The 15,892-nt window shown below is 42.8% G+C and overlaps 2 protein-coding genes and 1 long non-coding RNA gene across 4 annotated transcripts in view; 1 reads left to right on the top strand and 2 right to left on the bottom strand.

Annotated features, from left to right (window-relative positions):
• The window catches only part of LOC119016577, a 32,741-nt gene extending 22,607 nt beyond the window's left edge, over positions 1-10,134 (bottom strand). For both annotated transcript variants that reach the window (XR_005074196.1, XR_005074195.1), the window contains exons 1-3: positions 8,269-10,134; positions 7,518-7,599; positions 1,181-1,229 (exon numbers count right to left, since the gene is read on the bottom strand). This is a non-coding gene — a long non-coding RNA (uncharacterized LOC119016577). The remainder of the gene's footprint in view (positions 1-1,180; positions 1,230-7,517; positions 7,600-8,268) is intronic.
• Positions 7,832-11,894, top strand: LOC119016575 (40S ribosomal protein S19). The gene is made up of 6 exons (XM_037092504.1): positions 7,832-8,087; positions 8,297-8,367; positions 10,141-10,241; positions 10,798-10,981; positions 11,065-11,119; positions 11,376-11,894. Exons 2-6 carry the CDS (start codon positions 8,297-8,299, stop codon positions 11,421-11,423), a joined length of 459 nt encoding a protein of 152 aa, XP_036948399.1. The 5' UTR covers positions 7,832-8,087; the 3' UTR covers positions 11,424-11,894.
• On the bottom strand, positions 11,758-14,955 carry LOC119016574 (trypsin-like). Its single transcript, XM_037092503.1, has 5 exons — positions 14,846-14,955; positions 14,538-14,691; positions 13,754-14,007; positions 13,385-13,521; positions 11,758-12,097 (listed from the first exon to the last, which is right to left on the bottom strand). Exons 1-5 carry the CDS (start codon positions 14,883-14,885, stop codon positions 11,948-11,950), a joined length of 735 nt encoding a protein of 244 aa, XP_036948398.1. The 5' UTR covers positions 14,886-14,955; the 3' UTR covers positions 11,758-11,947.
• Positions 14,956-15,892: the final 937 nt, after the last annotated feature.

Below are 15,892 nucleotides of genomic sequence, written 5' to 3'. Positions count from 1 at the left end.
GGAGAGGCAGGCAGAATTGGAAAAGACAGAGGAGGGCAATGAGACAGAGGCGCAGGGCGGCAGTGCGCATGCTAAAAAAGGTGGCAGACTCTTGTCAGTGCAGTGACCTAGTCGCGCAGGACTGAGGAATTCTCCCTGACGACCCCGACACATTCCTCCGGTCCTCAGACGTTAACCCATGCCACACCACCATACTGTACTGGCTTCTCTGTCAATGACCCACGAAAAATATTTCAAATTTAAATGCATGCCACAGACCTTGTGTCGTTTAATAAGCAGTGTTAACATTTCCTGTTTTTGAATGGGTGCTATGAATATATCTGAAAATCTAACAAATGACTTGCGGTGTATTTACAAAGCGCTTTCCGACAGTTAGAGCAAACTGCTTCAAATCTCTGAGCAAACACCTTCAACAAGAATGGAAATATCAGGTAGAGTGCACGGCTCAAGAAGCTCTGAATCAACGGCCAGAGAATGTGTGTGTGTGTGTGTGTGTGTGTGTGTGCATATGTGTGCGTAGGGCCCTGCAAAAACACATTGTGAAAATATCAGGGTAAGAAGGGCTCTATTGTGTCGCAAAGGCAGAATGTAGCTCTTATTCTCCTGCTGCTGGACCGGGGGCATGGGGGTGACATCAGCACAAAGACAAAAATGTAATGTGAGGCATCTCCAAAGCTAGCTTCAAGGCTAGACCACAGGCCGCTCTTTATACCCCGACTCTCCCACTTTTCAACAACATCTGATAATCGGGACGTGACCAACAGATGACCCTTCCACTTGTTGCTTACTCAGATAAGTCACAGCCAACAGTGTTACACTAAACTGACGCAAACAGGCGCGCCAGCAAAATGCAAGATTGTGTGCTTGCTGCTTTCACGCAGGCACACAGTTAGCGCATATCTGTGAGGTTAATCACGACAGAATGACTCAGGGAAGAGTAATTCAATTATTCTGATGGTGCATCGACGTTTCGATCGGGTCACAGACTAAAATGGCTGACCAAGTGTTCCGACTGCTGAGTGGCATTAAGCGAAAGTCTGGTCAGTAAAGCACTTTGTTTTTAAAAAAAAAACAAAAAACTATACATAGACTCCATTCTTTGTTATAAAAATAAATTGCAGGATCTGTTGCTCGTTCTTGACCTTTGAATTGAAGAAATGTACAGGAAATATTTCCTTACCTGATAAAAATCTTCAATGAGAAACTGCAGGCTGTCTCAGAGGATCAATCTGAAAAAACAGACGTACATTCACATTATTTGCATTATAATAACTTAGAGAATTGTAGGTATTCTGTAAAACATGATTTATTTAGTATGATTCATGAACTAATTCAGGATTTCTTGAATTTGACTGTTTAGATAAAATCCAGCCCCATTGTTCACTACAATTAATTCAGTCGATAGTATAAACATAATATGATTATGTTTGGCCCTACGTCTATAATCCCTTTTTTATCCGACACTCTGCTCTTGCAGGCATTTTCATTGTACTATTTGTATTTCACAACAGGCCTGTTAGGATGTTGTACTGGCACTAGTCAGTTTGTCAATTTCCTGCTGGGAAAACACAAATTCGGCAGCACAAATTCAAACCTGCTACACGCACAATGGCAGCTGGCATGGGAATTCCTGAGGTCTGTTCGATCCATTAATGTATGCTGCGGTTGAATGTCATCAATTATGAATGAGGAGCACACAGGATTCACAGAGAGCTGGTAGAGAATAGCGGGTCATGGCACAGGACTGCAGTACTTGGAGTACATGTACCCTACAGCGTGATGTTATGAATATATCATGCACGCTAGTTTTGGCTTCATATTTTTAAACAAACATTATAAGACTAGAGGTTAAATTCACTCAGAGATTAATGATTTAAAGTTTAAACTCTTTAGCTTTCATAAGTTTTGTCAAGTTATTCAGAAATGCAGATTCGATTTGTAAACGAGACAAACAGCCTGCAGCAAACTGTTCATACAATAGGGGAGATTATTCTATTTCCTCAGCCTTTAGGCGTCAGGCACTTAAGTCCATATGTGTTGATCCTGCAGTATCTTTATGTAGCCGGGGCCTCTTCCCCTTTAAGGCCCAGAGTGTGTTGACCCTGCCAGTGAGTTCATACCATAAGCAGACCCATATAGCTTCTCCTCCAGAGCCCCTGATCACGACCCTGCTGAGCTGCCGCCTCAGTTATGTAAGATTACATAACACCAGGTCTGTCTGAGTAATATTTCATAACCTGGAGGTCCCACCACATTGGCATTACCATCAAATCCCCTCGGGAGTGGAATCAAAGGTGCTAGGTAACGTAAAATTGAAATCTGAAAACAAATAAGAGTGAGTTTGCGGCCCTTGGAGGGATATTTATCTCTTCTAACCTTCTTGTGTCTTTGACTGAACATTGCAGACTAGATTTTCAACATCAAAGACTTTTGCCTTCATTTCCTTAAGAGCTACAGTGGAGGTCAGGGAAAGGTCGAGCCACACTAAACAAAAGCGTCCTTCCCCCGTTTGCTTATTGCAGAACGCAGTGATGCTGTCTGCCCATAAATGTCATATCATTATGTTTTAATCAAATCATTGCATATTAATTAATTTAGCTCACATTTAGACATGAAATATCCCTAGAGAACTAGGCCAGTTATCTAAACACCTCAACTATAGATTTTAATACTGATTTTTTTTCATCTACAATGTGTCATTTTTAAAATGTCTGCACTGTGTCCTCACACTGACAAACAGATGGTAAACAAAGATTTTAAACCAGACAATAAGGTCACAATTTCCCACAAACAATCAAAAGGTCTTACGGCACTTATCGTTTCGGGTAAAACACACTCGCACACCAATAAAAACCTCTGCCTAACACACACAAACGCACTCGCCTCGGAACGATACCAGCGGACAATCTTGGATAAAGATAACAACTGTGGCAAGTGATGGAGTAAATGTGGGCAGAGATAACAGGAGGCTATGTAAATAAAACACAGAGCATGCAGATATAAAACACAAGAGAGGCGAAAAGGGAAAGGAAAGAGATGCCAGGAGATATCTGAGGCTGATACTGCGGGAAGAGAAGGTATAATCAACGGAGATTGCAGCAGCTGGACTGCAAATGGATGATATCAGACTTGTGTTATATATCCTATACCTTGCATTAGCACTTACAGTACAACAACGCATTCACGTAATCTGCCACTGTCGACGTCTTTACCTCACAGATATGCAGTAATGTGCTCCATTTTTACCTGGGAGTTCGAAACATAAGACGAAAGTAATCTTGCTCAAATGCACAGGTTATAAATTGCAAAAAAGTTGTCGAAACTGACTACAGGAAATGAATCCAACCTTATCTTTTAGTTTATACAAAACCGCATCTTGGACCATGGGTTTTTTGGGGGGTTTTTGTCTTTACAGGCAACAGATAGATTGGGGATACCCGGATGAACGGATGGAAGATGGGATAGAAAAAGGGGGAGAAGCATGGGAGGAGTGAAATGTGCAATGAGAGACGAAGAAGAAGAAATCCTGCAGTACTTACAGTATTTTCACCTTCTTCGTTTTGCCCCGGTTCTAACACTCCATCTTAATATGTACACTAACAAGATCGCACAATCGTTTCACGAATACGAAACGTTAAAAGTGATTGTGCAAATCCGCGCATGCGTAAGCTGGAGAGACCATTCGCCACTGCCGGTTCTGTTAACTCTTAATCGCACCCCGACATGCTAACACACACACACACACACACACACACACACACACAATTAATACAGATAGATAGACAAATGCACACACCCTGCACTCCTTCATGTGCTAGCCTCCCATGCATGGGCCCCCTAAAACTGGGTGCACTCAGTGATCCCTTTCCAAAGCCCTCATCTAAATGTGAGCAGAGGTAATCCTTCAAGGAGAGGCAAAGAGAGCAGCGATAACCCACGATAAAGAGGAGCTGAAGGAGGACAGAGAGAAAGACAGTGAAAGAGGGAGAGAGGTGGAGCGCGAGATAGGATAGACGAACAGGATGGGGGGATTAGCAACCTAGGGAACACATTTTTCAAACAAGAGGAAAAAAGAGAAGAGAGTTAAAAAAAAAATTAAGTGAAGGCGGGGGAGAGGAGCATGCTCTACAGAAGAAGGGCAGGCAGAGAGAAAGCATGTATGGGAAAGGAAAAGGACATGTACATACAGTATACTCACAGATGAATGAGAGGGTGACCCGAGAAGTGATGAAAAATCATGTCAAAAAAAACAAAATCAGAGGCGAACAGAGAGTGCGTGACTGAGTTTGAAGAGAAGTCTGGTTTCTTCTCATTCTGGAGTTTTGTTTTTTCTTCTTTTTCCCGCGATTTTGTCAATTCCTATCCAGCCGTCCCTCCTTCCTAAGTCTATCCCCTCCTGGTCCCCCTTCTCTCTTCCCCCTCCTGTTTTTCTTGCCAGTGCCGGTACTCTTTCTCCTACCTCTCTCTCTCTCTCTCTCTCTCTCTCTCTTTCGCTGTCTTTCTACCGCAGATCATGCTCTCCATTTTTCCCTCATTCTTTGCCTCTGTCCCCTTCTTGTGTCCATTCATCTGACACTCTTTTCCTTTTCCTTCTACCCTACAGGCTCCCACTTCGGAATACAGATACCGTAAGACAATTTAAAAAGGGTTTCTAAACAGATGTCGACTTCTGACTTGGTAAAAAAGAAAAAGAAAAAAAAAACACACTGCAGAAGAATAGAAAAAAACTGTTCAGGAAAGGACAGGCGGTTTGTGGCAGTCTAACGCAGGGACAATCCACGGCCTGCATTTTTCAGGGGCGCCACGCATAGTAGGGGTGAGGCGTCTGCGTGTTGGTGCCTCCGTACATGAGGGCACAACCAAAAGCAAAGACTGGCAAGGAAAAGAAAAAGACAGGAAAAAAGACGAGCTTGTTGCGGTCGGTCTCCAGTGAAAGTAGGCGCGCGTGAGGGGAAGGAGTGGGAAGGACTCCGGGGTGTGTGCATGTGTGTGTGTGAAGAGGTGGGAGGGGAGAGAAAGGAGAGCCAGAGCGAAGAGAGAGAGAGAGAGAGAGAGAGAGAGAGAGAGAGAGAGAGAGAGAGAGAGAGAGAGAGAGACTGGGGGTTCATGGTGAAATATCGAAGAGGGAGGGATAGAGGAGGAGTGTGTCGGCGGGGAGAGGAAAGAGGAGGGGGTAGGAATAGGAATACATTTTTTTTCTTTTTTGACACTCACGGTATTTGAATTTTGTGCTTTTCTTTTCTTTTCACCCCACTGTTCTGGGGCTAATACCTTCTCTTTCTGTTAGGAGAAAATAGAGAGGAAGAAAAGGAGAAGAGAAAGAGCTACTGTGTGCTTTGTCTCCCGCCCCTGCCGTTCCTTTTCCTGGTTTCCCTTCTGCTCTGACTCTCCTCTATTCAGCCTATTTTCTGCACGTGCACTTGAACTCTAAATCCTGTCTGCTTTCCCCTCCCCTCACTCTCTCTCTCTCTTTCTCTCTCTCTAACTGCGCATCTGTGTGTCTCTTCCTCTCTCTCGCTCTCTCTCTCTCTCTCTCTCTCTGAGGCAGAGGCTTGAAATAGTGCTAGCAGGCAGGAGAGAGCAAGCGGGAGGGAAAAGGAGAGGGCGAGGGGGACAAAAAAGGGGAGAGAGATGTTGCGAGGGGGGGAGGGGAAGAAGCTTAGACAGGCAGACACAGAGAGCACAGGGCTGCTGTGTGTGTGCACGCACGTGCATATGCACATTTGTAAACACACATTCATCTACCTGGGCTTTAGATTCAGTGCTTCATGCTGCACGCTGGTGGTAATCCATGTATGATGTTAGCCTACATACCAGAAAAGAAATACATGACTTTTTGGGGTCAAGGAAAGAAATAATTTAAATGGCAAGATTTTCGTCAGTACCCAGTCTCAAATTACATGAGACACAAAAAATACAAAATAATTAGTGCTCCAAGGAGTGATTGGTTAATTAATCCCACTATTATTTTCTTCATTATTGTTTGCTCAAAACATGTCACAACTAATGAAAAAGTCTTATCTCAAGCTACCAGAGCCAAAAAGTGATGCCTTCAATCTGCTTACGTTTTTGAAATGATGAGCAAAAACCCAAAGGGATTCCTCTTACAAGGGAAGGAGACAGGGAAGAGCAGCAAATCCTCAGATCAAGCTGATACAAGCAGATGTTTGATAAAATAATTACACGAGTAACACAATGAATGGATTGTGTTTTCTACTTATTAATCAATTCATTTCAGTTCTAAACACATCTGTCACATTTATTTTTAACCTGATGCTTGATCAGTAACTTCATATATTATCTTACAGTCATGACATGCACACATGAGAGACGTATTTGTCTTTTTTTTCATCCTGAGAAAATAGTCAATTAGTTCGTCCACAGGAGGTTGAAAACTCAGAATTTTGATTCTAATTCAATTATCAAGTCACTATAGAACTGCTCTGCATGTGTATTGGTTATATCTCAGCAAGATGTATTGAGTATTTCCATTTTCTGCTACTACATACTTTATACTGACTCCACATACAGAAGCAAATATTATATTTCATATTTTGTACTCCATTCATTTAATATTTGATCTAGTACTTGGAATTTTGCCATCATTTTCTTTTCATCATTTACTGAATGACTAAGCAGCTCTTCTTTGATTTGACCTGACTGAGGTGCAAGGCAGGTGATGTTGTGCCTTTTGACATGGAGCTGCTTATTTAAATATCGTATACTTGAAAGGTGTTTGAAATTACAGCTCATGTAAAAAAGAAGAAAATAAAAACTGTAGAAAAATAAACTTTCTGTTCACAGGTTAGACATTGTTACAGGCAGTTATGAGTGGCATGAATACAGATTTGAGATCATTTCTCTACTTTTACTAATATGATATTAGGGGTTAAGGCAAAGAGGTGAGAACGGAGGAGGAGATGGAAGGCAGTTAATGGGAGGTCAAGCAACAAAGGCGATGGAAAACTTGTCACACTGGTGCATTTTTTTTTTCCTGTATGCTGTTTTCAAACATACCTACATTTCTGCCAGGGTTTTATTCAGATGGCAGACACTGCATACTTTGCATTCTACATACTTTGTTTTTCCAAGGGCAGTAATCACCTTGGCAAGTAAAGCCGCGGACTCTACTCTGAATCAGAAAGGATGGAATACTATACATACAGTACCACTGCAACAAGGACCGTTATCTCATGGTCATCCTATAAAACTGACTGCATTTTCTTTACACAACCCCTGTATTCATATAGAAGCCTCAACATGTTAAGTAAACTTCACATGCTGACTGATAGATAGATAGATAGATAGATAGATAGATAGATAGATAGATAGATAGATAGATAGATAGATAGATACTTTATTGATCTTGAGGGAAATTCAGACATCTAGTGGCTTGTACGATGCATACAAAACGAGGATGCAAACACATGATAAAAGAGAAGAAGCTGTGATTACAGACTGTGGGTGCAGGCTACAAATGCTTCTGTCTGGTAGAGAGAAAAAAAGGCGTTACTAACTCTGCACTGGTGATGTCTCCCTCAGCGAGATGCCTTTCCCTCGCCTGCTGACTGCAGCACACTTCTTGAGAAGCCTTTGGGTCTGACGACAGAACAGAGAAATGGGCCAGAGATGTGAAAAAGGGTGCCACAGCACCACCCTCTGCCGGGATCCAGCGGGAATAGCTCACACACCCAGCAGCAGCAGCAGCAGCGGCAGCATCACAGTGACAAAGCTCGTTTTTGACATTGTTTAGCCATCAGTGTGATGTTCAAATGAAAGCACGTTGTGTGATTTAAATACGCATGGAGAAAAAAATCGTTCATATGTGGGTTGGCTTGGTTTGAGTTTGGAGTGAGGCAGTGATTTGAAGCTGCGGGCGAGGTTAATTCAGGCTACGGTACCATCCTCTCCCAATGAGGGCAGTCTGCCCCCCTCCCTTCCTCTTCCTCCTCCTCCCCGCCCTTGCCTCCCTCCTCGGCATCCTCCATTTAACAGCCCCGCCGCATTGGCTACCACCGGCCAAACTAGGGCTAAACTCCATCCCACGTCTCACCGCCAGGCTGACGGCTTCTTATGGTGTATAAAACGTAAGCTATCTGTCATTAATGGATAAAACGAGAGTGGGCTAATTTCGCGCGTGCCATCAGTGAACGGCTAACCGTCACCAGGCACTTATGCTAGCTGGTAGCTTGCTAACGTTAGCAAAAATGTTAAGTTCTAAACGGCTATCGCTGTGGCGTGTTTAAGTTCAGCCCATTTCAAGCTCACCTTTGTGTCTCCACCTCGCTCTATTTAGATGCCCAGTGTCACGGTGAAAGATGTCAACCAGCAGGAGTTTGTCAGGGCTCTGTCTGCTTTCCTCAAAAAGTAAGTTAAGCCGAAAAGCGGCAGCATTCACTTGACGGCTGGCTGAGATCCAGCTGTCAATCAATCACAGGCTGATGGGGAGTGTCACTGAAGGTCACGCATAACAGCTGAGCATAATGAGAGAGGATCATGCCTTGTTCTTCTATTCATTTCAAGCTAAAGGGGATTTTCCTGAAGTGCCCATGAAATAAAACAATTTGTCTAATTCCTAAAATAAAAAAGAAGGGCTCCTATAAAATGACAGTGTTATTAAGTGTCATAAGTGTCCCAGGGTCATTCCATGCCAACTCATCTAGGGCCTCTGAAGTTAATGTTGTGGATTTTCTTGAAAAAAATGAATGTTTAAACTTTTTTTTTTTTTTTAAGTTTCGCCTTCACAGCTAAATTTCAGCATTTGTGAACCTGTAGTGTGAAAAACATCTGCGAAGGAACTGAGGTTAATATTTTGTCCAGACACACTGAATAGGATGACGTCACCTGCATGCAACACACCAAACCACGGCGAGCTGTAATATACAGGTATCCAGAACCAGATGAAAAACAGGCACAATGGGTGTCAGACAGAAAGAAAACCTTGACATCAACACAGCACAAATATACACAGATGAAATAAAACCACTGAATGTAACATTACAGTCGGTGAAAAGTGTGAATATATTGTTATTTTTTTTAAAAAATGATACATTTTGGAGTAATCAAAGTTTTTTTAGATATAAATGCAATGATTGTCACATACTAAACTTTCAAGGATGTTAAAATAATCCCTCTGGGGAAAATTTACAGTGTGTTTCACAGCTCCAAAGCCACTGGATGCTTGAGAAGACTCAGTCTGAATATTTAATGTACTTAAATTAAAAAGCACAAGTAAAAGTCAATTATAAATACATTACATTACATGAACGTATACGCTGTATATGGATATTTAGCATTTTTCTGATGATCTGAATCAGCGTTCATCACTGCACTTGGGTTTTTTTCTCTGGGGGCCTGTTTCAAATGGCTATAGGTTTGATTTATTGATCATACTTTGGGGAATAGAGCATCAAAGCAGCATAAATACAGTAACATATGCGTAATACAGAGACTTATCGATATCTACTGAAAGCGAAGCATGAAAGACAAAACTCAGAGGTAATAAATTGTACAGACAGCAACATGAATAGCATCTATAGAATATACTGAATCAAAATAGCCATAAACAAATTGATTTGACAGGAATGTGCGGTGAGAAAGCTTAACTATAGAAATCACACCTGAGGGAATGTAAAGCTCCTTGGGTCTGCAGATAGAAGTGTGAAAGGGATTAAAAGAAGCGCCATAGCTAATGTGGGTATAAATATTGTATGTGGGCTACAGTATAGGTGAGAAATCGCAGTAACAGCCTGAGAGACAGCCTGAATGTTGAGGCAGAACTGAAACTCGGCGCTGCAGTTTCCTTCCCAGCCTCTCGAATGTCACAGCCACTCAGACACTGTGAGGGTGACCTGCCTGCGGACAAGACAGCAGACGACAGCCTCACTGGTCATCATCTGTAGACAGCATATAGACAGTGTAAGAGGAGGAGGAAGACGCTCACATCTAGTGCGACTTAAACAAGAAGTGAATGCATGGGGAAATGTCTGCGGCAAATGGAACAAAGGTCTCTCCCTGTTGCTGTGTTCGTGCGAGTATTGCATCATCTGTTAAATAATCCCATTCTCTGCACCTTATGTTGTTTGAGGAAACAGTCCACTCAGTTGATTCCTCACATCAACTGATAATTGATTTTCCCAGGTCTGGCAAGCTGAAAGTCCCAGAATGGGTCGACACCGTGAAGCTTGCCAGGCATAAGGAGCTGGCTCCCTGTGATGACAACTGGTTTTACACCAGAGCAGGTTGGTGACATTGGAAGTGTTTCCCGTACATCAATCCATCTGCAGCAGCTCAATTGATCAGGATTTGTTAGCAAGAGTCATTTTGATAATTGGTTATTCTTTTACGTATTTTACTGGTAACATTTTGTAATATCCATCATTCATAAATACATAGATTTATTGATACATGATACAAACAATATTATTTGTATTTTCCTGAACATCCGGTGTCTTTTTGTGCACTCCTGCTGGTCTCTGGACCCCTCTTAAAGAATCCATGTGATATATGTTTGAACAAAAACCAGTATCGGCCAGTCCTATCGTGAGTAGAATTTTTCCGAAACTGGTTCAATATATACAGTGAATGCACACAAACTTGTCTCAGCTGCTGTGTATGTTATCTGCTCGGGGTATTGATGATAACAATAGCATTAAGACCCTGTGGATGAAAATTGTCACACATTTGATAAGCTGGTATGTTTGACTTAATGTCTTTCGGGTGAACAAGTCAAGTTTCAGAAGATATGTCAGGGGTAGATTGCGACATATACGGTATACTCTTTGTGTGTCCTAACAGCATCTACAGCTCGTCACCTGTACCTGCGAGGAGGTGTCGGGGTGGGCTCCATGATTAAGGTCTATGGGGGGCGTCAGAGGAACGGCGTGTGCCCCGCCCACTTTAGCGTGGGCTCCAGGAATGTGGCGAGGAAGGTCCTCCAGGCTCTGGAAGGCCTCAAGATGGTGGAGAAAGATCCAAATGGGTGAGAGAGTGAGAGAGACGCTGTGGTAAAGACTACTTAATGTTGTGGTGATATGAAAAAGTGATTTTTACATGTGCTTGCAGTGGACGGAGACTTACCCCTCAGGGCCAGAGAGATCTGGATAGGATTGCTGGACAGGTGGGTATTATTTTTCCCATAGCTGCAGTACATATACTCAGCTTCAGTCCCCCCCCAACCCCCGGTGTTCTCTGTCGCTGTTGCAATGATTAAACTAAAACCATGCTGTAATGTTTGTATTCAAGGAGTCAGGTTAGCCATTTCTTGGCATCCAATCCCTGAATCATTTTTACGAGCCCCGCTCATGCTTCCCTGTTTGATTCGGCTGCGTGACTATCCCCCTCTGCTCTCTCTGTCTTTTCCTTTGTATGTTTAGGTTGCCTCGGCAAACAAGAAACAGCGAAGTTTACAGAGCGCCATCTGAGGAATGCATGCAAAGAATCCAGACAAGTGAAATGCAGAAATGCCTTCCTGCTTATTTACTCAAGTTTGCTTGTCTCCCATATCACGCCAGTGCCAGCAGTAGCCAAGTACAAAAGGCATTTCATAGAGATGCATGTATCTATAGCACACTAAGTACAAGATAAATATTGTGCGTGGATGATTTGTGTTTTTGTGTTGATAATGAATGTTGAGACAAAAGTGGCCTTGTGACACAGAAACACTGAGAACACAGTATTACCAAGCAGGAGCATGTTAGAATTGTTTCGCCAATAACTGTGAAACTCTACACAGAAAAACAACACAAATGCAATGGATGCTAATGTGTATTTTTATTTATTCGTCCAGTGTTTTGTCTTTACAGAATGTAATGCTTGAACATGTTATTTATGAGATGTATGTGAATGACGTTGATGCAAAAGGTGTTCTAAATAAACAGAGTACGAGCACTGGAGTATATTGTGTCAGCGTCAGCTCGCGCGTGAATGTATGGGTGACTGTGCGCATTTAATTGCTGCTCATGACGCTGCTGATCCAGTTGTTGTAGCGGCACACACGGGCGTAGACGCTGGGGTGTCCCGGCATGGCGCATTCATAACCCCAGGACACGACTCCCTGCAGCTGGCCATTACACACCAGAGGACCACCGGAGTCTCCCTGCAGACACAAGCAGAAGAGTTACGTTACGTACGTCGTGGCACTTTTTCGTCATCAAGGGTGAGCAATCACACTCAGACTCAATAAAAGCAGCAAATAGTCGCACCGCTCCATAAGTGTTTGTGTTGAAGGGTAAATTAACTCCAGGCTGAGGGTGTTACTCCTAAGTGCCTGGCAACATTGTGGAAGGACAGATATAGGCCATTCACTTTGTTTAAGAAATAAATATGTGACATTGGAAATAAATTCTCACCCGCAGTTTCTCTAGGTTGCAGTTGCCCTAAAGGATAACATCACATTACAGCCATAGCAGCCATGTTGCAGCTGCCAGCCGAGGGGATCTACTTGGCCCTTTCCTTTTGGTAAGTACGAGTCATTTACACAAAATGCAAACGTACGACCCAGGTTTAAAAAAATACTGGAATTCCCCTTTAAGTTACTCCTGAATGAGGATAAATGTGTTTTCTTATCATTGCTGTCAATGTTATCAAAACAATGTATGTCGAGATATTGCGCGTTTCCTGCGAAAATCACACAAGAAACAGTCTGGTTAGCCTGTTTTCATATAATCCTGTTCACAAATTACGTCATTTAAATCTCAACATTGCAATAAAGCAGTCCTGCGTATTGTCCCGGCACATTGCCCACAATGACCTACTTTACCCAATAGACATTCAAGTGATAGCTGGCAAGAGTTATAAAGGTAAAGTTACGGAAAAACCTGAAATGGATGACAAGTTTTTATTGTGATATTCATCATATAACTCATAAATAACACCTCCTTTGCATTATGATAAAACCATTATGTTGACAGGAATGTGCTACATAATGTATAACTGGGGTTGGTGGTTGTGAGTTGGGGAATCTCCACTATTCAATATAGTGTTTAATCATTTTAGCATTACACATTTAACGGGCCCCCAGACCCTTTGTTTCATCTTTAAGCGTCATTTAAATCTTCTAACATAAAAAAAAAAAAGAATAGAGGAGGAAACATGTTGAGAGGGTTAACTCGTCTCTTGCATCAGTGTTTCATCATCTTCCTGCAGTCACAGCAGTGTGGCGTAGTGGTAATTTAAAAAGTGGGGACACTGTGAGAATGCGCGCCTCTGTTTTTAATTAAAGGGTATCAGAGCGAATATGTGAATCGTATGATACTCAGTGCTCGGTGAAAAATAAGCGCAGGGCGGTCTACTTTTGTACACTTGGCGCCACTGAGTCACGCGCTCTTTGTGCTGCGACCACCCGGCTCCCTGTGTGTGTTCAGCGTGGTTCAGTCCAACTCACTTGGCAGCTGCTGGCACCTCCCTGCATGAATCCGGAGCAAACCATGTTGGCGGTGAGCATGCCGGGGTAGGCGTTCATGCAGATCCTGTCGTCAATGATGGGCTGCCGCAGGCACTGCAGCCTGTCGGGAAAGTTGTCTGGGGAGCAGGAAGACAAGTCTCAGTTACAGGACCTATAACGTCATGTAAATGTATTTACTCGGAATAACATGGGAATGATTTAAAGCCATACTATGTAGAAATTGGCATTTTCTTTTTTGTGGTCTTTGAATGACTCAGTGCTGTAAGAGTCATCCTCTATGATTACTGAGGTCACAAACCATGCCTCTCTTTTCCTAACTTTCTCTCTCGGCTGTCAGGCTCAACTTACTGCCATTGGTGATCGTGTTTCCCCACCCTGACACCATGCAGTTCTCGTCAGCCACGGGGCAGCGACTGGGCAGGGAAATGGTCTGGACGTAGCTGTTGAGGGTGGCGGGGTAACTCAGTTTGATCAGCATGATGTCGTTGTCCAGGTTGTAGCTGTTGTAGTACGGGTGCATGATCATCATGGAGGCATCAATCCACTGCTCGGTGCCCTCGTTCACAGCGATGTTGTGCTCGCCAAGACGGACCTGGATGCGACTGTTTTGGGGATTAAAGTTAAGTCTAGTTTCCTCAAAGAGCATGTCTGCGTCATTTACTTTAATATTTTCATTTAAAGTGAGACCTCAAGCACAGTTACGCTAACAGACTGCACATATAGTAGCTCAGCTAGTCTTTGAGCTTTCTCGGTGAAACCTTGACAAAGAGCAAATGATTAGCAAGCAAACAAGGACGTACATTTCAAAGTCTTACATGAAATATGTCAAATGTCTCACTGCTTTACAGATGTTATGGACACAATCTCTCGCTTATTTTTTGACTGTTGGTATTTTCATCTTTTTGACAAGGCCAACTCCTGTTTTCAGCCTTTGTCAGCTACTGTAGGTGTTTGGCTTTGCTCCCATAGGGGTCAGACGACCATTTTAAACCTGTGACTATTGACCCTTTGCTTTACTTGCTTTGTTATCATAAAATTCCATGTGCAATTGAATTCTTCAACACAATTTAGCTGGTTGTTAAGGAAGTTTGGGCAAAAAGCGGCCTCTCACATTGTGACGTCCTGTACTTACGACATGTGGCAGTGAGCAGCAGACAGCACCCACTGGCTGGAGATGAGGGATCCACCGCAGAAGTGGTATCCAGCGTTCAGAGACACCTGGTAGGGAACAGAGTGTCCGGGACACTCGTACCCTCCGACAACCTTCTCGTCCTCAGCTGCAGCAACTGAAACACCATGCGAGATATAATGTGGTATAAGGAAAACCTAGAGTACGTCACCATTGCAAAGTGCATAAGGTCATTAGGCAAGGGCTTCAAAGTAATTTAAAGTTATTTAATCAAAGCAGGAGATAAAAATGGAGTTTGGTCGGTCCCTTACATGCTGCGCCAAGCAGAGTGAGGAATATCAGGGCCTTCATGGTGAGTTTCCTCTTGATGTGAGAAAATCCACACTGTTACTCTTTATATACACCTGCATCGGCCCTCCAGTTTAACACCTTGTTCTGGGAATGAACCACATGGCTGAAGGCCAACTGAAGGACCTTGAGAGATGCCAAACTAAGGGATAAATTTGCCAGGCCACTTCAGGGACTTCAGGTTGAACTGTGCTCCTGGTTTTGACACTTACGTAATCAGCAATTACGTAATATCAGCCCAGTAAAGTCCAATATGCAAAGGAAGATTTCATATTAAAGATTTGATTGGCAATCAGGTAGAAACACTTGTACGTCTGTCGGGATGAATATTGTTTTTTCATCATCTTACTCAGCAGTGGATTAGTCCAGTTCACATGACCACGTGTATTAACTTATTTTAACTGTGCCTGACAGCAGTTTGCAGGTGTCACCGGTCTCAACTCAGCAGGTAACATACGAGAGGTTTCTCAGTAATACATGATAACTCTGATAAGACTGTTGGAAAACTGACTGATGTGGATATCCATGTTCCCCCAACATCAACCAGACACAAGATAAATCTCAGGGAACACGATTAAACTCAACATTTATTGGGTGTTTTGTATTTTCCAGTTAATCAGATGTCCTTCTAATTACTGCTTATTGATAGTAAGTTTTACGCTTTACTCAGCATGGGCCTTGTGTGGCAGTATAAGAAAAGCTATTCTCCCTTAAAGGGGAACTTCGGAGAAGAAATTCTAACATTGAATTGTCAATACTTACAATATTAATGAGGTAATAAGACAAACTCAGAAATATGTATGTTTTCCATAACTGAATAAACAAGCTGTTCTCAGGGCAAAATAAGGTCCCTAGAACACTGTTTGAAACTAGAAAGGTGGCAGGGTCCGCCAAATATAAACCTAGCTAGCTATAAGTGTTGATACTGTCTGTGAAGTGAGGTGTCAGGGAATCAGGGCCCAAAGGACACTAAACCCCTCATGAAATCATTTCATCACCGGTTGCTGAAA

This window comes from Acanthopagrus latus, chromosome 3 (genome assembly GCF_904848185.1).
Source record: "Acanthopagrus latus isolate v.2019 chromosome 3, fAcaLat1.1, whole genome shotgun sequence".
Classification (NCBI taxonomy): domain Eukaryota; kingdom Metazoa; phylum Chordata; class Actinopteri; order Spariformes; family Sparidae; genus Acanthopagrus; species Acanthopagrus latus.
Note: the sequence above shows the minus strand (reverse complement) of the source record. Positions and strands in the feature narration are given on the sequence as shown.

Excerpts from the sequence above, each read along its gene's own strand:
- LOC119016575 (XM_037092504.1), top strand. The coding sequence starts at position 8,297 with ATGCCCAGTGTCACGGTGAAAGATGTCAACCAGCAGGAGTTTGTCAGG. Across the intron at positions 10,242-10,797 it reads CTGGTTTTACACCAGAGCAG|CATCTACAGCTCGTCACCTG; the intron begins GTTGGTGACATT and ends GTGTCCTAACAG. Across the intron at positions 10,982-11,064 it reads GTGGAGAAAGATCCAAATGG|TGGACGGAGACTTACCCCTC; the intron begins GTGAGAGAGTGA and ends ATGTGCTTGCAG.
- LOC119016574 (XM_037092503.1), bottom strand. The coding sequence starts at position 14,885 with ATGAAGGCCCTGATATTCCTCACTCTGCTTGGCGCAGCAT. Across the intron at positions 14,692-14,845 it reads CACTCTGCTTGGCGCAGCAT|TTGCTGCAGCTGAGGACGAG; the intron begins GTAAGGGACCGA and ends ATGGTGTTTCAG. Across the intron at positions 12,098-13,384 it reads GAGGTGCCAGCAGCTGCCAA|GGAGACTCCGGTGGTCCTCT; the intron begins GTGAGTTGGACT and ends TTGTGTCTGCAG.